The sequence below is a fragment of the Chaetomium globosum genome, genomic scaffold (genome assembly GCF_000143365.1).
Source record: "Chaetomium globosum CBS 148.51 scaffold_2 genomic scaffold, whole genome shotgun sequence".
Taxonomy (NCBI): Eukaryota; Fungi; Ascomycota; class Sordariomycetes; order Sordariales; family Chaetomiaceae; genus Chaetomium; species Chaetomium globosum.
The window spans coordinates 2,982,689-3,007,586 of record NT_165977.1 but is presented as its reverse complement, the minus strand read 5'-3'; the positions used below and the strand labels follow the sequence as shown (position 1 = coordinate 3,007,586).

General features: G+C 57.3%; 8 protein-coding genes across 8 annotated transcripts in view; 4 read left to right on the top strand and 4 right to left on the bottom strand.

Moving 5' to 3' along the window:
• Positions 1-1,562, bottom strand: part of CHGG_03085 (uncharacterized protein) — a gene marked incomplete at both ends in the record, with an annotated part of 2,467 nt that extends 905 nt beyond the window's left edge. Inside the window, 3 exons of the mRNA XM_001229600.1 lie at positions 178-775; positions 844-1,294; positions 1,349-1,562. Of these exons, the coding sequence (XP_001229601.1) occupies positions 178-775; positions 844-1,294; positions 1,349-1,562 (1,263 nt within the window). The remainder of the gene's footprint in view (positions 1-177; positions 776-843; positions 1,295-1,348) is intronic.
• Positions 1,563-4,828: 3,266 nt separating this feature from the next.
• CHGG_03084 (uncharacterized protein) lies at positions 4,829-7,182 on the top strand (the record flags this gene model as incomplete). The annotated part of the gene is made up of 3 exons (XM_001229599.1): positions 4,829-4,939; positions 5,003-5,273; positions 5,330-7,182. The coding sequence occupies 3 exons, from the start codon at positions 4,829-4,831 to the stop codon at positions 7,180-7,182; spliced, it is 2,235 nt and encodes a 744-aa protein (XP_001229600.1).
• Positions 7,183-8,841: 1,659 nt separating this feature from the next.
• Positions 8,842-11,067, top strand: CHGG_03083 (uncharacterized protein; the record flags this gene model as incomplete). The annotated part of the gene is made up of 1 exon (XM_001229598.1): positions 8,842-11,067. The coding sequence occupies one exon, from the start codon at positions 8,842-8,844 to the stop codon at positions 11,065-11,067; it is 2,226 nt and encodes a 741-aa protein (XP_001229599.1).
• A 658-nt stretch (positions 11,068-11,725) lies between these two features.
• CHGG_03082 (uncharacterized protein) lies at positions 11,726-13,194 on the top strand (the record flags this gene model as incomplete). Its single annotated transcript, XM_001229597.1, has 3 exons — positions 11,726-11,946; positions 12,025-12,488; positions 12,593-13,194. 3 exons carry the CDS (start codon positions 11,726-11,728, stop codon positions 13,192-13,194), a joined length of 1,287 nt encoding a protein of 428 aa, XP_001229598.1.
• Positions 13,195-14,160: 966 nt separating this feature from the next.
• CHGG_03081 (uncharacterized protein) lies at positions 14,161-15,201 on the top strand (the record flags this gene model as incomplete). The annotated part of the gene is made up of 1 exon (XM_001229596.1): positions 14,161-15,201. One exon carries the CDS (start codon positions 14,161-14,163, stop codon positions 15,199-15,201), a length of 1,041 nt encoding a protein of 346 aa, XP_001229597.1.
• Positions 15,202-15,604: 403 nt separating this feature from the next.
• CHGG_03080 (uncharacterized protein) lies at positions 15,605-17,337 on the bottom strand (the record flags this gene model as incomplete). Its single annotated transcript, XM_001229595.1, has 2 exons — positions 15,605-16,293; positions 17,250-17,337. 2 exons carry the CDS (start codon positions 17,335-17,337, stop codon positions 15,605-15,607), a joined length of 777 nt encoding a protein of 258 aa, XP_001229596.1.
• A 485-nt stretch (positions 17,338-17,822) lies between these two features.
• Positions 17,823-22,122, bottom strand: CHGG_03079 (uncharacterized protein; the record flags this gene model as incomplete). Its single annotated transcript, XM_001229594.1, has 2 exons — positions 17,823-17,942; positions 18,085-22,122. 2 exons carry the CDS (start codon positions 22,120-22,122, stop codon positions 17,823-17,825), a joined length of 4,158 nt encoding a protein of 1,385 aa, XP_001229595.1.
• Positions 22,123-22,484: 362 nt separating this feature from the next.
• Positions 22,485-24,110, bottom strand: CHGG_03078 (uncharacterized protein; the record flags this gene model as incomplete). Its single annotated transcript, XM_001229593.1, has 2 exons — positions 22,485-23,286; positions 23,344-24,110. 2 exons carry the CDS (start codon positions 24,108-24,110, stop codon positions 22,485-22,487), a joined length of 1,569 nt encoding a protein of 522 aa, XP_001229594.1.
• Positions 24,111-24,898: the final 788 nt, after the last annotated feature.

The window sequence follows — 24,898 nt, the reverse complement described above, 5'->3', positions numbered from 1 at the left end:
TAGGGGGAGCGCGGGGAGGGTTGGGAGCGGGAGGATCGGTAATCCCATCGTCGCCGGCGCCGGCGCTGGGGTTGGTGTTGGTGCTGGTGTGGTGTCTTTGGTCTTGGTATTGGCTGTCCCGCGCTTGCCCGTCCCGCCCGTGTAGCTGCCTGCGCCGGCGACGGCGATGTCCTTGACGATGCCGTCAATCTCGCGCTGGATGTCGCTGACGCGCACGATGCCGTTGCTGGTCATGGTCTGTTCCTCGCTGGAGCGCGGGGAGCTGCTGCGGAGGGAGGCGAGCCCGTCGCGGTCGCGGGCGAGGTCGGTGCGGATGAGCGTGATGGTCGGGCGCGGCTTGGGTTTGGTCTTGGATTTCCGCGTTGTGCTGCCCTTGCGCCCGCCTCTGGATCCGCCCCGGCCGAATTTGTAGGAGGCGGTGGTGGTGGTGGCGATGGGGGAAGTTCCACGGTCCCAGCCGATGGGCTTTTGGCCCATTTCGAGGTCGGGGTAGGAATTGGTGACTGTGTTGGCGGGTTTGTTGCGGGTGTGGTTGTAGTTGTCAGGCGCTCCGCCGCGGGTGGTGGCCATGACGCTGCGTGCGAACCAACCGCCGCGGTCGCGCGAGCGAAAGATGGGGCGGAGGGCTGGGGCCGAGGCGGTGATGATGGCGAGGTTGGTTTCCACCGCCGACGTTACGAAGCCGACGTTCTGGGAGGCTGCGCTGGGGAAGATGGAGACGCTGAATAGGCCCTGGATGAGGAGAACTAGGCGGATGATGGACGTGATTGTCACGCTGTGGCACATATGGTGAGCGGTGATGGCTGGAAGGTAAGGTAAAGGAAGTCTTGAAGGTGGACCTACAGAAAACCTAGGAGAAAGACGATCAGGAGCGCGGTTTTGGTCCGTCTTGGGATCCGCAGAGAAGAAAAAATGAATAGCGGCAGCCCGATGATCAAAATGTCTGTCACAATGTTGAAGGCCGCAGTCGAGACGTATAACACTCGGCGGTCGACGCAGTAACCACCTCGGATAGTCGGGTCCCAGAAGAAGGAAACGGGAGTGCATTGCAAAATAATAGCAAAGAAGACGCCAACCATCTGGGAAATGTTGACAACGTTAAGCCAAAGAAGGGACCGCCGCACCCAATCTTTCTGGCCGAATAAGCGGGTAAGAAAGATCAATACGGACGACTTGACCAAGGCAAGGATCGGATTGTACAAGATCTGGACAGCGTAGGCCCATATCAAACCCTGGGTTGGATCATGGGCCGGCACCTTCTCTGGGGATATGCCGATGAAGTTGGTCTTGATGACTATCACCAGTGTAAGTTCCTATACCCAACCGTCTTAATGGTGGTCAGACGTACAGAAGAAGCTGATAATTGTCTCAGCTACAGACAGAAGCATGGCTATGCAAACAAGCCAGTCTTCCACAGCCAACCGGCTTGCCACCACCCGGCCGGCTACGCGGGCAGAGACAACAACGAGTGCCAGGGCAGGGAAGAAGAAGTTGATAAAGAGTGCAAAGGTTTGGAGGCCCGAGGCTGGGGATGTTGGCAGGGCCAACAGTGAGGCGTCCATGATGTGACGCAGTGGTTGTGCTATGTCATTACAAAGGACTGGGTATGTGATGTAGAGGAAATCTCCATTAGGAGCAAAGATAGACGTCTGAAGAGTGCAACGAGAGTACAATCGATAAAAGGAATCTTGAAAGTAGATACTAAGAACCCGTGGGCATATCCCTCAAGATATAGCAGGTAGCCGACTTGAGATCTGAGACGAAGCCGGGATACTGCCGGTAGCGAGCGGCGACATCATGAGATGGTTCCGGGCAACACCGTCAGACACGCTCACTCGGAGCTCGCCCTGGCGTTGGCCCAGTCTAGGTCGGGCCGTCATGATGAGCGTTGCATGTCGATCTGTGAGTCCTCTCGTCTCGCCTCTTGGAGCGGCTCGCATGCAGAGAGGGCCGGCCGGGTAATCTGTCTGGTGTGTCAAGATAGCTTCGGGAGGAGACCTCGGAGGGGCGGGAGGTGAATCGGGTGACGGCCGGATAACAACCGGCATTGTACTGAGAGAACTGCCAATTCTAGCCGTTGGTTTCGAGTTCGCTGGCAAGAAGGCGGGTGTGGCTGGTTAAACCGCGCTCGACACAGGAAGATAGACGCCGTCGGTTGTTATGAAGGGTATTCTGAATATTGATGTTCTTCAAAAGGCTGCCCACGCCTCATCTCCCAGCTCTCCTCAGAACCTCAAATCTTTTAGAATGTGGCACCTCGTCGCCGTTTGTTACCTCAATGTGCAAGCGTTTCCTTAAGTAAAACTTGCTGTGAGTTACGCTTCTGGACGAACACACCAACGGGTCGGGTAAATCAAAACAAGAACAGACGCCACCACAAGACAACTCGCCCGAGCGCAGGGAGTCGAGGCATGGATACCACCAGATGGAACGAACGACACAAAGAACATGTCATCCAGTGTTCTAGAGAGATTCCAGATCATCAACAAGGAGTTCACAGCATCGGACGACGGAGGAATCGGCCTACCATGGTAGGTGATCAAACAGACCAGAAGACTCCACTCGGCCATACCGATCTTGAGGAATCAAGGACTGGTCCTCATGCAAAGAGGAGGAATGGACGATACCACCCTCTGATCCACAGCATACAGGAAAATCTGGGGAACAGTGGCGAGAGCCTAGGCCCCGTCGAAGTGCCGGGGACAGAGTGGTATGCGCACAGATGATGCTCTACTCGACTAAGGGATACTACCTTGTTGATAAGACATGAGACCCTGCAAGAGATCCGGTCTTGAAACTCACCAAAGAATTGGTCTCCAACGGTACGGGAAGACGGCAAGAAGCAGACCACTCTTCATTGACAACTTCGTGACCTTTACTCACAAGGACGGGGGCTGGCCTTGGGAGGGGCGGAGGGAGCCGTGGTTGGCCGGTGACTGCTGTGCAAAGGCGGCTTCTCTCGAGACGATAGTTCTGCCTATAAGGCTGTTAAGCAGCTCAAACAAGCGCGGAACCAGCCGTCCTTGGCCACCTCGTGAACGATGAGAGTTGACGCACAGACTGCACGGCATTGAGACCCTTGTTGCGGGGTTCGGCACCTGGTCGATCATAGGAATCGGATGTGACGACGATGACCGAGGGAGATGAAAGGAAAAAAGATGGATCGGGGGGAATAAAGTCTTAGGATGTGAGTTTGATGGAGGTTGGCTTCTGTAAAGTAAGTACACTGATATTATGGTGGGTCATCTCAGGATGTGGTGTAAGTGATTTCGATTTTGACTAGGAAGACCTGAAGACAGAGGAAGGCTATACCTGATGAGCTGTTGTGTGGTTTCTAGCAAAGATAGGCCATCATCGGCCAAACCCACCTAAAAAGAAGTTTACTTGGACAACATCCATCCTTCCGAGCCCTTCTCTAGGCCGTCGTTGGTGTCGGTGCGGTTGATGCCGTGGGCGCGACCCAAAGAGGCTGTCGCTCTGGGCGACGCCGGCACAACCTGTGTCAAAACATTTAGCCAGCCCTCGGAATTCCAAGATTTCGAGGATAACGGTACGGCTCTGTCGACCAAACAATGCATTGGATCTAGAAGATTTCCATTGTAACATCTCATCGTTCATCTGGCGTACCTAAAGTTTATGGTTCTGCGAGACGCCCGGCCGAACTGTTAATTGTTCACCGTTGGGCGATTCCTCGAGTCCAGATCGTCTCAACTAGTTACCCGTGTTTGTTGTCTGTGAACTGGGCGGCTTGATGCTGCGACGAGCCGAAGATGGATACTTTCTGGGCCGAAGGATTGCTCGCGTAGATTTACTCGAAATATCGTGCCAATCAACAACCGCCAGGGCCCAACCATATCCTCTTTCCAACAGGGAGCGCGGGTTTCGTCTTATGGCCGCTGGTCGATGGTTGGGATTCGGCCTTCCTAGCCTGGCGTCGCATTGCAGGGTGGGCCGAATGGCTGAGCAGGGCAACAGGGCTGAGAGCGCGGAGGGAAAATGTCTGACCTTGTCGTCATCACCACGTGTGGGTCCAGGGATCGAGGCATTCTTACTCCACTGACTCGGGTGATTGATTCAGTTATGCTAGCGGGTAAGGTCAGTGGAATTTCTGGAAACGGTCGCTTGCTCCAATCGTTAGAATGGGATAACTCCATAGTCGGGCCTAGAGTTCAGGAACTGGTAGGGAAAGTAGCAAAAATGCGGGGTCGGGAACTGCGATCGCAGCAGATCTCAATGGTGGGTCCCGCCTGAAACCCCGCCGCCGGGAGCCAACCTCGCCCGCCTGCGCTCGATTTGCTGCAAGGAACCGGCCGTTGCCCTGGAGACAGCGAAGCAGGCGCGAACCAGGATTTGGTGCAACTTCCACGGGCTCAATCTGCGAAACACAAAGACCATCAGCATCCCGCACTCTGACAATTTCTTCGGGATTTTACCACCCTCCTCTCGTTTTTTGCTGTCACGGGCCGAGCTGCCACAAACACAGAGCGTCGCCTGTTGTTTTTTGATACGACTCGTCTTTTTTTTTCTGACGACGATTTGTTTGCTGCGACTTCGGCAATGTGCTGACACCCCCCCCAGTTTCGCTGTGCGGAAAAGGGATTGAAAAACAACAAACTTTTAGCTGCAGAACCTAGCTGCACGTCATTCCAGTCCATGATACACCCCCACCACAACCAATTGTCGGAGTGACAACTCATCACATCACACACAGTCACAAGTGCACGGTCAACCCCTCGGGTTAACAGTGGAGCCCGAGTGTTCCTGAGCGGACTTGCGCCCAACCTACCTAACCCAGATTTTGTTCTCGCCGACGGATCTGTGCCGCACCATGGATACTAGTTACTTGGCCCAGCAGGTCAATGAAATAGTTGGCCAGCTGCATGGCTTGTTCGACGAGATCGGAGTCCCCAGCCATGACCGCGACGCTCGGGAGGAGGAGGTAAGACACCCGTCGCTCGGTCGGTTCCGACTGAATTCTGTTTACTGACTGAGTTGACGCCAGCTATTCGCCGCCCTTTCCGATGCTCTGCAAAACCAAATCCGACAGGTGACGGAGGAGAGAGAGGGGATGGTTGAAGAGGCAAAAAGGATGATCACGACAATTCGACAAATGGAGGCCTCGCTCGACGACGGCAAGTCGCGCCGCGACTACCAGAGCGGCGACGACGGAAACTTGAAAGTTACCTACCCTCTCACGAGGTGCCTCCAGGTACTCAAGGAAAAGCACACCCAAGTCAGCCGTCTCCATCGGGAGCGCTATGAGCAAGTTAAAAGTGCGCCTCTCCTTCTCAGACCAGAAAGCCGATCCGCCAATACTAACGATTCACAGAGTTGGTCCAGGCCCTCGAGTCCTACTCCCTTCACCTCGAGCCCACCTTCGTCAAATTGGATCTACCCCCTACGGCACCGAACCAGTCCATCCCGCCTAGTTTCGACCTGTCGCCGGCATATGTGGATAAACTGGATGCCGAGTTTACGCGAGTGTATGAGGAGTACACTCGCCGCGTGGCAACAGTAAAAGCACTGGCCGAGAATATCATCCAGCTATGGGCTGAGCTGGGGACCCCGCAGGCGCAGACCGACGGCGCCATTGTCAAGTACTACCGCGACGCTCCTGAGCAGCTCGGCCTCCACGAAGACGACCTGAGCCGCCTCCGCTCCAAGAGAGACAAGCTTCTGGAAGAGAAGAAGAACCGCGAGAGGCGCCTGAAAGACCTGAAGTGCACTGTTGAAGCCCTTTGGGAGAAGTTGGGTATCGAGGAAAGGGAACGTAAGGCGTTTCTCAACAGCAACCGTGGCTGCGGTATTCGACAAATCAACGAGTTTGAAGACGAGCTAGTAAAGCTCAACGAACTCAAGCGACAAAACCTCCATCTATTCGTCGAAGACGCCCGCTTCAAGTTGCAGGAGCTCTGGGACGCGCTGTATCTCTCTGAGGACGAGATGCTCGAGTTTACCCCTGCCTTCTCCGACGTCTACAGCGATGCCCTTCTTGAAGCTCATGAACGGGAGATATCCCGGCTGGAGCTGCTGCAAGAACAACGCGCTCCAACGCTCGCTCTTGTCAACAGACACAAGAGCCTAGTGCAGGAGCAAAACGAGCTGGCTTCGTCGAGCCAGGACGCCTCGCGCTTGATGATGCGTGGCCAGAAGGGAGAAAAGCGGGACCCTGGAAAACTGCTCCGGGAGGAGAAGATGAGAAAGCGAATCGCGAAGGAGCTCCCGAAGGTCGCCGTTGAGCTGCGTAAGGCGCTGGAGCAGTGGGAGGACGAGTACGGCCGGCCGTTCATGGTTCACGGAGAACGGTATCTTGATTCCCTAGGGGAGCCGGAATCGAGAGCAGTTCCAGGGCCAAGGTCCAAAACACCCGGCCCAGCCCCAACACCTTCTAACAACACCAATGCTGGTTTGAGCCGCGCTCGCAGCGTCGGTAGCGTCAGGGGGGCGCCAAAAAGCGTAACCAAAACGCCGACGACTGTAAGCACGGCAAAGCCAGCGCAGCCATCACAAGGGGGAACCCTCCGAGGTGTGCCGGGGACCGGCAGGGGTAGTCCGACCCGGCTCCCCGCGCGCATGCCGCTCTCCAACCTCAAGCACGGCGGCAACTCGCCAGAGCGTCCTCCGTCAAGAGCGGACGCCGGCGCTCCCCGTCACAACAATCTGGTAATTAGGGCGCCGCCGCCGAAGATGCGCGAACTTTTGCCGGCGCCGGAACTGGAGACACCTGTCAACCACTATCGGTCTGCCGGCCTGAGTTCTAGCATCGTCCGGCACGTGGAGCCTGAGGATGTCTACGACGACCGGTACTCGCTCCAGGAGAACAACAGGCCTGCGTCGCGGGATTATTTCTCCTCGCGGTCAACACAATCTTCTTACCCCCAAGCGCCACCTCCTATCAGGCAACTTTCTCATAACTCGAGCAGCAGCAGCTCCAACACCTCAACCGTTATCACCGGCTCTGAGAACTGGGAGACGTATGACGATACTTCAGAACCAGAGGAGGACCTTTCCGACGACTACTTCGCCAAGCTGCGCGCGGCGCGGGCTGGCATGGCGCGGCCCCAGAGCCAACTGAAACGGCACCGGGGGCTCCCGCCCGCCCAGACTGGACAGGCCACCGTGGACGACAATGGCAACCGGATCATATCTGGAAGCGAGTGGACCGACGAGGACGGGTACTGACAAGAGCCCCCCTTGTCGGTTAAGTACATGTCTGAATGATGGGTATGAGTTACGGCGCAACGACGACATGTCTTGCTTTTTAGCAGCCATATGCGTTGATATAGCCCACACTTTTTTGTTGTTGTTGATGGCTGGGGTCTCGGCGAGGCGTTGGTTGATTCGCAGCCTGTGTTTTTATGACATTCGACTCTTCTTCTTCAGCGTTGTCGACGGCCCTTTCGGGCTCCTTTTTCCTAATCGCGGTTTTTTTTTTTTTACTTCTTTTCTTGTCTGGCTGGCGCAGGCCGGTAAAACAGCCTTCTCTGGGGTCAGCTTCACTTGTTTTCTTAGCGCACACATGTATGTATCTGGGCTGGACTGGGACCTGTGGGCGGAGAGGCTTCCTTCTTGCATGTCGGCGGGAGGGAGCTGGCGACTAGGGCTAGGACTGGGGGTTGCGGTTGCGGTCGAGGAGGTTTGCAATGGTTGGCGTTGTACTATACCGGGTTTGATTTATCCTTTTGTTTATCAAGCCGAGTGCCCGAGGGCGAGCCCCTCTCTTTCGAGGGCTCCGCCTGCGCACGCCGTAGATACTACTCCACACTTGATATCCTTTTGTATCTCTCTGTTTTTATATTTGCGCAGAAGAATTGAAACAATGATCGAGTAGCCCATGATAGTGCTTTGTGAAATATACCAAGGAGTTCTGACTCAATCCTTCGACGCCTGCTTTTGAACTGGCGAGCTTGTACTTGGTCCCTGGCGTGGGACCAGGATGATCTCTTCAGCTCGTACGGGCCAATGCCGCCTTACCAATCCCTGTAATTCAGCCTCATTTTGAAGACAGCTTGGAAGTCCCTGGATGTTGTTTGGTTCGATTGACCCCTGTAATTGTGGACTCATTCACCACAAGCCAGCCGGCAACTCCCTGCATGCTTGGTCAACCTCGATTCACCGCGAAGGTCGAGCTGATTCCACTTTCAACCTCCAATCTCCATTGACCATTCCCTCACCCGACTTCGATTCCGAACTACCTGAAATGCTAAGCTAAATTAACTTGTTCGCTTGCCCCGGGAACCACTTTGCGGACTCGCCCACTTCCCGCCGTGCATTGCGTCGCATTGCATTGCATCGCATCGAGCCCTCAAACAAACAAGCTCCCGACTACATTCCTATCCACCTACCTACCTACCTTCCTGGTCCATCGAAGTCCACCGACCCCCCGAACAACCAAAACAAACAACCACCCCTCGACCCAACCAACGACCACCCACCCGACCTCATCCCCCCAACCGATCAATCCCCCCTTCCCCTCCGAACCCGAATCCCCTATGCAACCCCCATCATCACCCACCCGACCCACACATTCCCACCCCAACCGCAGCGCAACGCCATCCCACCCTCCACCCTCAACAACGCTAGCACCACCGCCCACGACCAACCCCGCCGTCTCGGCCGCCCTCCAGGGCGCAACCCTCGCGTTCAACAAGCAGAAAAAAGGCTGCTGTGGCGGCTGCGCAACAGCAGCAGCAGCAGCAGCAGCGGAGGAATAATGATGGGCGTGGGCCGTCGCCGGTGAGACACACCCCATCGCAGCAGCCACAACACTTGCAGAATGGTGGTGGTGGTGGTGGTGGTGGTGCAGGGTCCGGGATAGCGGCGGCGGCGGCAGGTGGGAAAATGGGAGCTGGGCTGGCGCCGCGGGGGGCCAACGGCGCGCTGCTGGCTGCGACGCAGGCGGCTAGGGGACATGCTGCTGCTGGCGGTGGGAACAAAGGGGTGAATGAGGGCGGCTCGGCTGCGGCGGCGGTGGGGGCTGGGACTGGGTCTGGGTCTGGGTTGGACGGGGGTCATGGGCATGGTGGTGGGCTGGTTGGGCAGAGGGTGCTGGACTTGCATGCGGGTAGTGGTAGTGGGGGTGGTGGCAGCACGCTGCTTCCACCTCCGGCTGGGAGGTCTGGCGCCGATGGCGGTGGTGGTGGTGGTGGCAGGAAGAGTTCGCCCTCGCTCATTGCGGCTACGCTGGCGGCTAGTAGGTCGGTTTCGCCTGCCAGGGGCCCGATTCCGCAGTTGGATTTAAACGGCGGTGGTGGGAAAGTCACGCGGAAGAGGGGACAGAGTGTGGGTGCTGCGAGTGTGATAGTTGGTTCGGTGGGGCCGAGGCACGAAGCAGAGGTCCTGGATACGGCGTCTATTCCGCCGACTACCTCTCTAGTGTCGTTGTTTGAGGGCAAAAGGGAGGCGAACGATGTGGACCCTGTTAAGAAGAGGGCACCGTCGGTAAGGAGGAAGGACATGGATACGGAGGAACAGGCGCGGAAAGAGAGAGCATCACAAGAACCGCAGAAGGTCAAACCGAAACCCGTACCCAAGCCGAAACCGAAACCAGAGGTGGCTACAGATGTCGCTGTTCCGAAATCGTCCGATGATGCACATGGCGCTTCAGAGGGGACCAGTCGGCTTGGGGGTACTGGAAGAAGCGGACATGGTGATGAGAGGGGCCGCGCGGAGGCAAAACCATCCCAACGCCGTGCCAGGAGCCAACACAGCGAGCACAAACCGGCCAAGAAACCGAAACCTGCACAGCATCGCCCCCCGACACCCCCGCCATCCCTTCCCACCCGAAGTCCCTCAAACCACGTCGTCTCGCAGCCGAAGAGGGTCGCCAAAACACCACGCCTAGAACCCCCAACTCCACCGGTAAAAACATCGACTATCGCTAAAATGGCGGAACCGATCGTTCAAGTCACACCCGTCGAGCCAGACATAGACCAGGTCGACGTATTTCATCACCAAGACCGGAATCCAAAGCCGCGACAAGTATCACAGGGTTCAACTTCGTCCAACGACTCGTTTGTTTCAGCTTCTTCTGTACCGTCAGGGGCCGTATCGCCGGTTAGGGAAGTAGAGAGTACCCCACGACGCCCAGCCCCGCCGGCACGAAGCCCTTCGTCCCGATCAATCTCGACGCCCAACCCACCGCGACAACAGGCGTCACACCCATCAACGCCCAACCTCACACTCAGCTCCCTCACCAACGCCATGATGGCGAGCAACCTCGCCTCTGCCCGCCTCACCCCAACGACACCCTCCCAGCCCCCTCCTCTCCCAGCGCCCCGCCGATCTGGCCGGAGCCCTTTGCAACCCCACCACACCGCCGACAGCATCGGCTCGCAGCTCACAGGCGGAAGTAAATCCCCGAACCATGCCGCCCATCAACAAAAACAACGGACGGGCATGCTCCAAACCCTGCGAAGCCCGCACGCCTCGCTCTCCGACGACGAAGACGCCCGCCGCCAGCACCACCACCGCCGACGCAGCAAGGTCCTCAGCGGTGGCAACCGCAAGCATGCACACCACGAAGGCTCGCGGCGCCGCTGGCGCGACGAGATCACAGCCCGCGAGCGCAAACGCTACGAGGCCGTGTGGGCGAGTAACAGGGGCCTGTTCCTGCGGCCCGGGTGGGCCGCGCAGTACCAGAACACCACCACCGCCACCACCGGCGGCGCCTCCCCCACTCAGCAGGGCCACGGACCCGGAACGGGCGAGGAAACGCAGCACCAAACCCGCGACCAAGCCGTCGAGGCCAGCCGGGCCAGCCACGGCGCCGAGGCGGAGCTGGTGGTCAACGTGGTGGCGCGCGACATCTGGAGCCGCAGCCGGCTGCCGGCGGACGAGCTGGCCGAGGTGTGGGACCTGGTGGACCGCGGCGCCCGCGGCGCCCTCGGCCGCGACGAGTTCGTCGTCGGCCTGTGGCTCATCGACCAGCGCCTGCGTGGCCGCAAGATCCCCGCCCGCGTGAGCCAGAGTGTCTGGGATAGTGCGGCGGGTGGGTATCAGGGCGTGGTGGTGCCGTTGCCTGGTGGGGGTGCGGGTGGCGGTGGGAGGAAGGGGAGGCGTGCGTAGTGGGTGGTAAAAGGCGGGAATTGGCTGACACTGATCTTGCTTTTGGGGGGTTGGCACATATAACCGTATTACTTACCCCTTATCTCATCTCGCCTGGCTTCCCCGCAGATGTTCTTTCATCGGTCGATGAGAACGGGAAAGGTCATGCGATTATGCAAGGGCTCCCGCTAAATTCAGTGCGGAAGGGGCCCGTCGTATGACGCAGGTGGACTCTCCGATTCTCTTTGTCTTTTTCAAACTTCCTCTCCTAGCGTATACACTGATACCCCCTAGACTAGTCCTGGTAATTCATAGATGAGGGTGGTCTCCTTTTTTCAGGGGAACGACCCTGTTTCTTCTCAGCTCTTAACACTTTTCTTGGCTTGGTTAGTATTGTCTGCGGCAAACAAACAATGGATGGCATCCTTTCCGTGTCCCGCCCCCTTGCTTCCCTTGCTTGCCATCCCGTGACGGCACCTCACTGCAAGCCACTAGTCACGAGCCGGACGCCTCCCTCATCTGCCGGATCGTCGAACCGCCATGAGCAAACAAAGATGGGGAAATTTTGTGGCATATACCCTAGACTGCGTCGGGCTTCTACCTCTCGCAACCGCACTCTAATTTTTGCGTTTCGTTGCATTTTGCTGCGTCTTGCTGCATTTCAAGAAATCGAGGCACAATGGCAGTGCCTCTGCTGCATCTTTCAACTCACCTCGGTATTCCACCGACGGTCCTAGCGCTGGCTCTGGTGGTGCTGCTTCTGATATTGTACCTGCTGCGATGGGCGCTCTGCCCCACGCTCGACCCTCGCGAACCGCCGATGCTGTGGCCCAAGATCCCGCTCATCGGCCACAGCCTGTCCATCGTCTCCGAGGGCGGGGAATACTACGGCCGCCTCTAGTACACATACCATTCATTCCCCATACTCCACACCCCCCGTTCCTGCTCACCCAACCATAAACTAACCCCCCTCCGCAGCAAAGCCACCCCCCACCCCGCCCTCACCCTCCCGACCCTAACCCAAAAGCTCTACCTCCTCAACTCGACCACCCTCATCGCCGCCGCCCTGCGCAGCCCGACGCTGTCCTTCGACCCCTTCATCGTGCTGTTCTCGCGCAACGCGCTCGCCGCCTGCGCGACCCGGCCTACCTGCGCGCCGTTTAATCCGTCCATGTCGGGCGAGTGGTTGCGGGGAGTGGTGGCGGTGGCGTTGGGGGAGATTGCGGGGCGGTTGAATGAATTGGGGGTGGGGGGTGGTGGTGCTGGTGGTGGTGATGGTGGTGTAGGCTGTGGTGGTGATGGGGGGGTGTGTGAGGTTGGGCATGTGGGGGAGTGGTTGAGGGAGGGGATCTCGAAGGCCGTGGTGAGGGCGTTGTATGGGAGTAAGAATCCGATCACGTTGGGGAGGCTTTATGATATCTGGTGCGTTTTCCTCCGGGTGTGTAAGTGGGGGGGTGGGTGTGAGCTGACGGTTTGGTAGGGAGTTCGATCGGGAAGATCACCGTTTTAACACTCGGTCTCGCGCCGCGGCTGCTGGCACGCGAAGCGGTTGCCGGCCGGGGCCGCATACAGGCAGCGTTGTACGAGTATTATCGGGAGGGGCATGACCAAGGCCCGGATGTGTCCGCTTTTATCAGGAACCGTGCGGCGGCCAAGCGGCAGATGGGGGTTTGCCCTGCTGATCTGGCCTCGGGCGAGACCGACATCCCCTGGACGGCTCTCACCAACACCATCCCCTCGCTAGCCTGGGTTTTTGTTAGTGTGGTTGCGCGCCCTGACTTTACGGAGCGGGTGCGCCAGGAGACGGCGGAGGCGACTACCGTGGATGGAGACAAGGCCAGCGTGAATATGGAGGAGCTCGGGAAGAAGCCTTTCATCAACGCCGTGGTTCATGAAGTGCAACGGATGTACAACAAGCTCTGCGGCTATCGGGAAGTGCTGGAGGACACAATGTTGCGGGGTGCGGACGGGCGAGAGTACCTCCTAAAGAAGGGATCCAGCGCGCAATGGTTTCATGGGGTGCCGTATCTGAGCGAGGACATCTGGGGGCCAGAGGCGACAGTGTTCAATCCTGAGAGATTCATTCACACGCCGGCCGAGGAAGAGAAAAGACTGCGCGGGGCATATATCCCCTTCAGCGGGGGGTAAACAACTCTATCCTGGTCGACGGTTTGCTATGACGGAGATCATTGGCATGGTTGGTGCCATCGCACTGGTGTTCGATGTCGAGGGCGTCTCAGTGCCACCGGCCAAGGCAGGTTTTGCTGGGTGCGCCATGGCCCATCCGGATTGGAAGCCAGGGAATCCCGCGAGTGAGATTCAGTCGAAGAAAAGGTTGGGAAAAGGTTCAGTTGGAATTTGTCGTTTGAGAATTGAGATTGTTGATAACGATGTGTTCTAAGAACCTGATAACTAATTGTGGAAATATTCCAAACCTGTGGTATCTCGCTACCTTTCCAGAACTTTCCTAATCTAGCACAATTAATTATGTACGTACAATAATTATTCGATGGCGCCGCAACCGTTGATCCAACCCGAATCCAAACTAGATTTTGTCTCTGGAAACTCGAGGGAAGCTCCGAAGCTGCAGGTCGCAGCGCAAGAGCCAACGCGGGGCCCCACAATCCTGACTGCCGTCCCCTGCCGCCCCGCGGACCGAGGTACACAAGCGGAGCCGAGCTCTTGGCATCTCAAACTGCGGGCCCCGGGACAGGATTTCGGGGTTTATCACCACGAGGGAATCATGCACTGAACACTAGTGCATTGGAGCCCCCTTTTTATTCAAGTTGTGCCCGGATGTTGAATTCCAGATCTCCAATTGCAGAAGGTAGCAGAACAGCAAGTCAGCTACAGATTACAGCTCCTATTGTTTCTACTCCTTTGTAGAGCAACGCCCGAGACAGCTTTTCAGCCGTTCACGTCGTAAACTAGCCCCCCGCTCCCGTTGTCACGATTCCACCAATCCCGGAGAGCCAGCAACCGAGCGCCATCACCGAGGCTCCTTCCTGCCTTACCTCCTCTCATCATCCTCAACCCGACCGACATCTGTTGTGAACACCTCCCACACTCCTCCGTCAATCAATTCCAAAACAACCACCACCAACACCCACCGCAATGGCCGACGCAGCCCCCGAAGTCGATGTGCCCGCCCCGGCCCCCATCGCCGACCTGCCTTCAGGCGACCCGATTCCGTCCTCCACACCCCCTTCCAAACCCCCAAAGCGCCAGCCCCTCCCCCTCGGCGCGCTGCTGGCCGCGCTACCCTCCAACCTCGACTCCTTCCTCGTCCGCCTCGAGAAATGCCTCTCCACGCCCTCCGGCATCGACACGGTGATGCTCTTCCTCTGCTACGCCTCCAAGCTCAGCGGCTCGGTGCTCTCCTCGCTCTCGCAATCCGCGCTCCGGCGTTCCGCGCGCGAGTGGATCGCCCTAGTCGCGGCCCTCCCGCGCGGCAACACCCGTCGTCTTCTCCTCGCCCGCCGCGGGCCGCCGCAGCCCGGAGGCGGCAAGACAGCGCTCCCCACCTTCCGCCGCGCTCGGCCCTCCTCCTCTCCAAGCGCCTCACCTCGCTCTCCTTCCCTCCTCAGCGAAGCTCGCATGATCATGCGCCTCCTGGTCGCTGCTCGGCATGTATTTCTTGGGCGCGCCTGCCTGCTCCCGCCACCACCTTCTCCTCCAGCAGCGCCCCCACAAACACCACCACCACCACCACCACCGACAAACCCCCCACCCCCGCCCCCACCCCCAGCAAACTGGCCTCCCTCCTCGAATACATCCGCCTCGCGCTCTGCATCACCTTCCAGTCGCTCGAAAACGGCGCGTACCTGTCCTCGCGGGGGATCATGTCGTGGACGCCGGCGGAGCAGGGGCGGGCGTTCCAAGTGGAGCGCGCGGTTCTGGGCAGCCTACGTGGGGATCGAGATCGGGCGGCTGGCGGCGGAGCGGTTCGGGCCGACGGGGGCGAGGGCGTTCAAGACCAAGACGAAGCAGGAGAAGAGCGAGTGGACCAAGAAGACGGTGCGGCAGCTCGCGTGGGCGCCGTTAACGCTGCATTGGGAGAGTGATAAGGGGTTGGTGAGCGATACGACGGTGGGGGTGCTGGCTTGTATTCCGGGGGTTATTCAGATGCGGGATTTGTGGGCTTCTACGGCTTGATGGGTGGTGGGGGATGGAGAGCGCATGGTGGAAGCGGCGCGCTGCTGCTAAACTCGACGGGTTGGAAGTTGGGGTTGGAAGTTGTTTTGAAAGGTTTAGCAGGCCTTCACTTTTACATTGTCAATGTTTCGTTACTTGTAAATATCCATCTTTCTTGTTTAACTGCAAAGAAAACCCCGAAAATCGAATGCATGTGGTATCACTGTGATTACAACCCCCCATCTTCTAGGTCCTAACCTTGGACTGACCACTTCACTCCAATGTCACCCGGATCCCAGGCCTTCTAACTTTCGCATCATCATGCAATATCCAGTCCCGTGCCCAACCCAGCCGTGCAGTACCATGTCGCGTAAATCGTTTACATTAGCCTCCCCAGCAACGCAAACACTCTCTCGTGCAGCGCCTACCGCAAGAGTAGCAAGCCCACGCCCAATCCAATAGCCATCGCCTGCACCCAGCACGCTGTAGCTTGTCTTGAGCCGCTTCCCGCGTTGTCGAACGGGTTGTCGAACGGGGTGCCGCCGCCTGACGAACCCCCAGAGTCCTCCGCAGGAGGCTCCGGCGTGCTTGTTGAATCTGAAGAAGGCGAACTTGTCGGAGGTGATGATTGGATGAATGTCTGAGGCGTCGTAGTGGTGGGAGAGGCCCTGGAGGTTGATGTCGATGTCTCGGGTTCTTCTGTCTCCGTCACGGCCGTGGTGGTGGTCGACGAAGGCCGAACTGGAGTAAATGTGAGCGGCGGAGGACTTGAGCTACGCCGTGTAGTGAAGGTGGTAGGTGCAGCCGTTGGACTTGACACTGGGTTCTCAGGAGAGGATGTACCTGGACAAAGCAGCTCCACCAGGTTGCCCAACAGCGCCTGTCCCAATACCGAAATCTCCGATACCTCTGTCCTGTCGCAAGCAGACGCGAGATTCGCCTCTACCCTTTTCAGACCCCTCACACATGAGGCCGAGCACGCATTGCCCGCCACGAAGTCGCTGATCGCACAGCCGGGAATCTCGACGTTATAAGCTAGAATGCAGCCGAGAGAGATCGTTGTAGCGGTGATGGGCTCGAACTTGGAGAGAGGAATGGCCGAGACCGTCGAGGCTATCAAAAGACAAAGCCAGACCCATTTTGAGGAGAACCGCCTGACGTGAGTTTCCATCGCGAACTGACGTCACGCTTTCTGGGCTGGTGTTGGCGAGGAGAAGCGGCGAACAACGGGAGAAGTTGGGCGTCCCTAGCCGTTAACCCTGAACGGCCTTTCCGAGTGACACGGCCGGCCGGTTAACAGTTATCTCCCCTTCCTGGCGTCCACGACAATGGGCTCAGGGACGGCGTGGCAAAGCTCGCAGACAGGGCGCCCTGGTTGCGCAAGTGGAGCAATTTCCTGGCCGTGCGACTTCCCGAAACGCGATATGTGTCAGAGAGCTGTGATCGGGGGAGATCCGATCGGTCGGGTAACCGTGCTAGCCTTCCACGCGGGTGACAGTGTGATCAATGCGGCTAAGATAGGTAGGCGCGGTCTCGGATGCTCGCTCAGATGGCTTCCGATGATCGAGATTCAGTGCGTGCCGATGGTTTCGGTCATGCCGGTGACGAGTTTGTCGCAGAGTACCAAGGGGAAAGGCTGGCAAGGAATGGAATGACAGGCCAGCTGGTCTATATCACCTCGGTCGCGCAAAGGAGCGAGGCAACCGACCGCAGGCAGAATGTTGATCGGTGGTAAAAATCGGGTGCAACGTGATGGTGGTCGAACGGAGAGCGGCCAATTGCGCTCGCAAACAGCGATGTACAAACAGAGAATGGAAGAAGCACAGCTTCGCGGGTTGAGTTTCTCAAAAACACGATGAGAAATTGCAAACGGAAAGAAGGGAAAAGTGGGAGGTCGAGGTGCCCCAGGCAACGAACGAGAAAAGAGCCCGGGAAGGAGCGACTCGGCTCGATATATCGAAGAGGGTCACAGCGGCCTTCAACAGGAGTTCTGAGGAGGAAAGAGCTAAGTTAAGAGCTGCAAGGCACGAGCTCTGAGCCAGTCGTTGCGACACTTGCCGAACATCTACTCGAGCACTCGTGTCCCTTCTCCTCGGGCTCGGCCAGGGGGAAATGCCCTTGCACTTCCTCTAAGCCAGTCAAAACTGACGATTCCATTCTGGGGTCTCATCACACGTGTGTGCCCTGCATTCGCCTCGTTTCAATGTCGCCAGCCGGCGCACGAAACAGGTGGTGAGCTGGCGACATCGTTTGCTCGCTCTGTCCTGGGGGTTTGACGGGAAAGCCAATGGGGTTGGACAGGAGACGTCGGCGGTTCGAAACGAAACAGGGCTCGTGTTTGAAAAGAGCCCCAAATGAACCCCTGGCGCACAAATGATTGGTTTGGCGGCGGGTCCACAGCGGGATCCCACATCTCAAGCTCATCGACCCACAAAAGAGCGCCCTTTCCCAGAAAGATTTGTTGACTTGGGCTGAACTCAACACCAAGAAAATATCGTAGCATTAACTTTTTTCAACTACAAGTCTACCGTTACAACATAGCAAGGGGGCTCTGTTCCTTTTGAGTGATTTTAGCTACCAAGACTCCGATTCCGATTCAGACTTATTCCTATAAGAACACTTCCTACTAAACAATACAATTGTCACGGGGCGAGGTCAGGGGAGTCGCGGGACAGGGTCAGGTTCTGGCTAATGACTGAGTTGTGCGATGAGGAGAGAGGAAGCTCTCGCAAGGGGACGCTAACGGAGAGGAGATCCTGCTGCTAGTGTGGGTCCAGGTCGCGTGGGCACGTGCTGCCCACGTGACCCAAGCAGGTCAGGCTTGGTGCCGTGACAGTACTCCCCCTCTCAAAGACGGTTTGGTCCCCAAACCACTATCCTAATATATTAAACATCAAAATGTACCTTCTTCCTAGGCCTTCCGCGGGGTCGCTTGTCCTTTACCCAATTAGGCGGCCCGGGCTTCTCTGGGTATTTGTCATGGAAGAGTTTCAGAACGTCCTTGCAGCCTTTCAAGTCTTGCTCGGGTTGCCATGTAGGCTCATCGTAGTGCTTCCATTTAACAAGGTAGGTAAGTCCGGATGTCTCCTTGTCCTCGTCGTGTACGTCTAGGATCTTCTCGAATTGCCACTCGTCTTGGATAATCCCATCGTCGTCCCGTTTAGCAATCCTTCCTTTGACGTTACGCCGCTCCGCCGCGTTGAGCTCGTCTTGTCCTTGAATGGAGGGGGCCTCGTATAAGCGAACTTTGGAGGTATGGAAGCTCTTATCGACCTTGATGTTGTCCGGGAGGTCCACGACGACGGCGCCCTTATACACCTTCAGCACAGGGAACGGTCCGTCCCATTTGTCGTCCCATTTCTTCTTCGGCCGGTTCGTTGCCATGTGTTCAAGGCTGACCATGACTTGGTCACCTGGGCGGAATGTTGGTGCTTCGTCCCTACGGGCGTTGGCGTTGTCCTCGTACCGTTGCTGGGATTGTCTGGTTAAGGCCGTCAATTGAGTCAGGATTCGCTCGAAACGCAATGCGACAGCGTCTGCACGGAGGTACTCCTTCTTCATATGGTCGGAGAGGTTAGGCGGCCGCGGCTGCGGTGGCTCAACCCCTAGTCGGGGGTTAAAACCGTAGTTGGCGAAGAACGGAGAGATGCCGGTTGTCTCGTTGACCTGGTTATTCATTGAAAATTCTGCTAGCGGTAGCCAGTCTACCCAGTCGTCTTGGGTGAAGCTGACAAAGGCTCGGAGGAATTTATGCACGCTTGCGTTGACGATCTCCGTTTGGCCGTCGGTTTCTGGATGGAAGGCTGAGCTCGGGTGTAGTGTTGTCTTCAGGCGTGCACTGAGTCGTTGCCATACCCCGGAGACAAATGCGGAGCCCCTGTCGGAGATGATCGAGTCCGGTGCGCCGTGGAGCTTAAAGACGTGATGCAAGAAGCTGTCTACAACTTCGTCGGTGTCTAGCCCTGTTACCGGGATAAGGTGTCGCATCTTGGTTAGTCTGTCCACTACTACAAGGATGTGCCTGTAGGTTTTGCCGTTCCTGGTGCACTCGGGTAGGTCGACGATGTGGTCCATAGATATGTCCGCCCACGCTCGGAGGGGGACTTCCAACGGTTTTAGGAAACCGGGTGGTGCGGACCGGGGTGTCTTCGTCCTGAAACATAGCGCGCATCCTTTGACAAAATCTGCCGCGAAGCGGGAAAGGCCGGGCCACCAGTAACTCCGGTTGAGCAAGTCGATAGTCTTGACGCGGCCAGGGTGGCCGGCTGGGCCAGAAGAGTGCGTTCGGTGGGCGACTGCGAGCCGCAGGCCTGTGTGATCCGGGACGAAGAGGCGGCCTCTGAAGTAGATTAAGCCGTCGATAATCTTGCACTCGGATTTATCACAGCGGAGGGCTCGGCGTAGAGCTTTTGGCCATCGTCGTGCACCGGGTGTTTGCAAGGCGGTTACCATCGCCTGAGCAGTGCTGTCGTTGTCGTAGCCCTCACGGATCAGGTCGATCAAGGCAATGTTATCGGGCTCAGCGGTCAGTGTTGCTACGAGGTCGGAGTCGTTGTTTTCTCGGGCGTCGTCGAGCAGCTGCTCGAGTATGGTCGGGTGTACTTTCTCTGCTGGTAAAACAGTCCTTTTTCGATACTGAAGTCGTTCATCATCCATTCCAGCGGGTTGGGAGCCGGGGAGCCTGCTCAAGGCGTCAGGTAATGTAGCTTTTGATCCAGGCCGGTACGTGATCTGGAAGTTGAATTGGGACAGGAATTCTGCCCAACGGACTTGGCGTTGGTTCAGTTGTTTCGTGGTCATGAAGGTCTGTAGGTTCTTGTGGTCTGTGTAGATTTCGAAAGATTCCCTCGTTCCATAGAGCTCCGGGCGCCATTCCTCCAGGGCCTTGACAATCGCAAGAAGTTCCTTGTCGTAAATCTCGTAATTGCATTCGGCGGAGCTATGCTTCGCGGAGAAGAACGCGACCGGCCTCAGTTTACCGTTATCATCGTACTGTGAGAGCACACCGCCGGACGCCCAGTTGGAGGCGTCGGTCTCGACAACGGTGCGTTTGGAGTAGTCGAAGTAGGCGAGAATTGGGGCTTTTGTGAAGGCGTTCTTGAGTTCCTCGAAGGACTGGCGTTGATCGGATGTCCAGGACCAAGCGGTTTCCTTTCTCAAGAGCCGGGTCAGAGGTTCGATGATTCCCGAGTATCCCTGGATGAACCGGCGGTAGAAGTTTGCAAAACCGAGAAATTGTTGAAGTTCTTTGACAGACGTGGGGTCTTGCCAGTCTACGATGGCTTTGACCTTCTCGGGGTCCATGCTGAGGCCGCTTGTGGAGATGATCAGGCCGAGGTATTTAGTCTTCTGGGTGTAGAATTCCGACTTGCCGATATCTATCTGGAGGCCGGCCTCACCCAGTCTCCGAATAACTTCGTTGACATGGGTTGTGTGTTCCTTCCGGGTCCGACTATATACCAGGACGTCATCCAGATAAGCTGTGCAGTAAACATCCAGTGCGTCATGGAGAAGGTGGTTGATGTAATTCTGGAATGTGGCAGGCGCATTGCAAAGTCCGAAGGGGGTGACCAGGCTCTCGTAAAGGCCGAAACGGGTGATGAAGGCCGTCATCCACTCGTGTCCTTGGGCGACACGCACGCGGTTGAACGCTGCTATAACGTCCAGTTTGGTGTAGAACTTGGCGTTGCAGAGAGAGTCGAGGGTTTCCCGGATGAGTGGCAACGGGTATCTGTTCTTGATGGTGACCGCGTTGAGTCCGCGGTAGTCCTGGCAAATCCGGATCCCACCTCCGGGCTTGGCGGCGAGCAGGAGTGGCGCCGCTGCAGGTGAGGAAGACGCTCTAATCCAGCCCTTGGCTAAATTCTCATCAATCCATTTCTTGATGCAACGGAGTTCCTCAGGGGAGAACGGGCGGTTTTTAGAGTACGGGGCCTGCTTTCCTGGCACGAGTTCAATCTTGTGGTCCCAGTGCCGGTGTGGTGGTAGTGTCTCTGCGTTCTTTGGCAGGAAATGCTCCACATGGTGGTGAAACTCCGCCGGTAGGCGGCTCTTGATATCTTCGGCTGTTGGCCGGGGCTTCTCCGCTAGGAACTTGTCGATATCGGACGGCATTATTTTACGCCGTAGTGTTTCAGTGCGGGCTGTCTCGTCGAGGTTTGTCTGTAGGAAGTCGTGGAAGTACGGGTCGAACACCCGTTTGGCATCTTCTAACGTGTAGTCCCCGGTCATGATCCGCCTGAAAGAGGTTTCTTTGAGTTGAGGGATCTCAACAAAGCCCCGTGGAAGCTCTTGTAACATGTCAAGGTTCTCCTCGTCCTCGACGAGCTGACGGAGCTCGGCGAGAGTTGTGGTTGTGGCGAAGGAGCCTTCTTGCTTACAAAATTGCAAAAAGTTCATTGCCTGGACGCATCGGATGTCGTTTGTGTCGAGCTTCATGTTTCTAGGGCGTCCTGCTGTCTTCAGAATGGGTGTGGGTCGTCGGCGTTGCGTTGGGCGCCTACTGCCTGCACTGAGGACGACGGGTGAGGGTGAAACGTTCCGTTTTGCAGGCCCAGCTGGCTTTGGCGTTACTTGTATAAGGAGTTCGTCTCCGTCGGGGTGGGCACGTTTCGTAGTGAACTCTTCGTCTGGCACGTCCTCGACAGTGGTCTTTCTGTAGGAGGTCGTGGGGGTCGGGGGAGGTGTTCTCCTTGGCTGGTCCTCAGTGGTGGCTTTGCGGCATGGCAATATAGGTTTCGTGAAGCGCTCGGGTGGTTCTGCGCGTGGGGCCTCGCAGCCGCCGGCGGGGAGGTCCCATGGTAGGCAGTGATGTCGACAGTGAGGTGAGTTAAATACCAGGCGCATCTCTGTCCAGAAGCATGTCGGGTTGTGGAGTTTCAGCCACGGGATGCCGAGGATGATCGGGTTAGTTTTGCCTAAGTTGGTGACATAAACAGGCATGGTTTCGGTGTGGTTGCCGATGTGGACTCGAGTGGTGAAGTATTCTGAGACGGTAGATTTCGTAGTGCCGTCGGCTAACCTAAGGGACCTCGGGCGCAGGAGGCGTTTCGTGACTAAGTTGAACTTTTTCACGACTTCTTGGTCATCGGCGAAGGCGAGTACGGTGGAACCAGAGTCAATCAGGCTTGTGGTTTCAAAGAAAGTGCTAGGGAAGCGTGTGCGCGGGTCGGAGAGAAAAGTTTTGACAAGAAGGGAATCTGCATTGCTCTTTATTGATCGCAGCGCGAGTGGTCTTCTGTCTAGGAGTACGGCCCTAGTAAAACAATCCTCCTCCTCATATGGAATTGGCCCCTGGTTGCGACTTAATCCAGGGGCGGGCCTTTTAACTGGTGTCCTTGAGCGTCAGGTGCAGTGTAGGTGCTTGATATGTCATCTCCAGTGACGCTGGTGTTCTCGGAGCTCGTCTCGCCGATGATGTGCCCCGTGGGGAGGGCACGAAGTTGTGGCGTCAAGAACTGGGGCTGCTGGAACTGCGTCTGGGGCATCCATTGCCAACTCCCCTGTTGCTGGGTCTGGCCTTGGGGTTGGGTTCGGCTGGCTTGTGTGTTGTATCCACCGCGACCGCGGCCGCGGCCGCGGGCGTGGGTGCTTTGGAAAGTGCTGCGGGTGTTGGCTTGGCGTCGGGGCATCGGGACGGGATCGACTGGTCGGTGGTGGTCTCGTGCGAAGTGTCCTGGTTCGCCGCACGCCAGGCAGAGGTCGTTGTCCGTGCGGCGCCTGCGTTCAGCGTCGGAGATGCGGATGCGGTCGAGTTCCATGGGGTCGCCTGCATCAACAGCTGGGGCTACTCGGTCTTGTGCGTGTGCTTCAAGGTGCGGTTTGGCTATATTTCGTAGCTTGGTGATGTGTTCTTTCTGCTGCAGGTTTCGGGCAATGTTATCGGTAACGTTGGTCCAGCCGGCGTAGTCGTCGGCGGCCGGCAGGGTGATCTGGTTATCGATGACAGCGGTGAAGGCACCGTTCAACCGTTTGCGTAGCATGTCGACTTTCGAGCGGCTGTCGAGCCTGGCTTTGTCGGCGTAGTGGTCGAAGTCGGCCTTGAAGTCGCCGTAGGCTCTGTTTCCCTGGTGGAGCGTGTCCAGCATGTTTTTCGCAGATTGGGTGCTGTCGAGCAGCATGTAGCGTTTGTCTAGCGCTTCCCACAGCGCAGCTAGGTTCTACCAAGTCCACAATTGTGAGTTCTTCGGGTTGGCGTTCATTGTCTGGACGCCGTCCTGGACGGCATCCCAGGCCTTGCCGCCCAGCAAACTTGTGATGAACGTAAGGATGTCGAGTGCCTTCGGGAAACACTCGGCGTCGACGACTAGAATTTGTTCCACTTGGGTCTTCCACCGCTCATAGGCGCTTTGGCGTTTGGCTGTGTCCTGCTGGCCCGCGGTGAATTTGTCAGGGTTTGTTGTGGTGCGTCGGGCCTTCGGGGTGGTCCCGAAATGAATTGGAGGTCCGTTTGCCGTCGTCGCTTGGGCTAGGCGGGTTTGGAGTTCGGTTTTCTCGTCTTGGAGGGTTGAGATGCGTTCATTGTGCTGCGTGACGCAGCTGTTCAGGCGGGTAATTTCTGCGTTCAGGCCCGTGATCTTGGCACGGGTCTCCAGGAGCTCTTCTGTCTGGGTGGCAATAACCTGGTCGAAATCTGAGATACGTCTTGTGGCGCGAACGAGGTCGGCTTCGTATTCTTCGACGCGTTTCGTTAGTTCGGACTGGATTTGGTCACGGTGGAGGGTGGTTTCTTTCGCGTTTCGTTCGAGGCAGTCGAAGATTGCCACGAACCTGGCCTTGTCGGGACCGTCCTGGGCAATGGCGGATTGGATGAATGGGCCGGGGCTAGCGTCCGTTGGAAAGGTCTCGGAAAGAATGGCTGTGGTTAGGAGGGGCCAGTGTTGTAGGAGCGCTTTGCGAAGCTGCTCACGCTCGATGGACTCGTCGCTCATTGTGGGAGATTTTGCATGGATGGTCTTGGTGCCGGGTCGCGGAAGTCGGCTTGTTAACAGGGCATGTAGCTGGTTCTGGCTGGTTCTGGCTCTGGTTCTGGCTGGGTCTGGTGTTGGCTAGTGGCCGCGACGGGGCACAATGTTAGATCGCACAAACTGTCACGGGGCGAGGTCAGGGGAGTCGCGGGACAGGGTCAGGTTCTGGCTAATGACTGAGTTGTGCGATGAGGAGAGAGGAAGCTCTCGCAAGGGGACGCTAACGGAGAGGAGATCCTGCTGCTAGTGTGGGTCCAGGTCGCGTGGGCACGTGCTGCCCACGTGACCCAAGCAGGTCAGGCTTGGTGCCGTGACATCTTCTCCCTTACGCGCTTCCGAGCTCAATCACACCCACCGCGATGAGGCTGGCAATGGAAAGACAACGGGCGACAAGAGTTCTACCTGTAAGCGTGGGCAAGTTCTCAAAGGCCATGGACGCAGCACTACCAGGCAAGCACACGCGCCATCTCTATGACAAGCTGAAGCGAAGGGAGGCCTGCGTATTGGCGCAGCTCCGAACCGGAATGGCGAGACTGAACGGTTTTTTGAGCAGGATTGGGGCGGTCGAGTCAGACCTTTGTGCCTGTGGACAAGCGAGGGAATCAGTGGAACACTTTCTTTTCCGATGCGTGAGATGGACAGCTCTGAGGGAAGACATGCTGCAATGCACAGTGGCAAGACGAGGAAGCCTCTCGTTCTATCTGGGAGGGAAAGCGCCATCAGATACAAGGCATTGGTCACCAGATATGAAG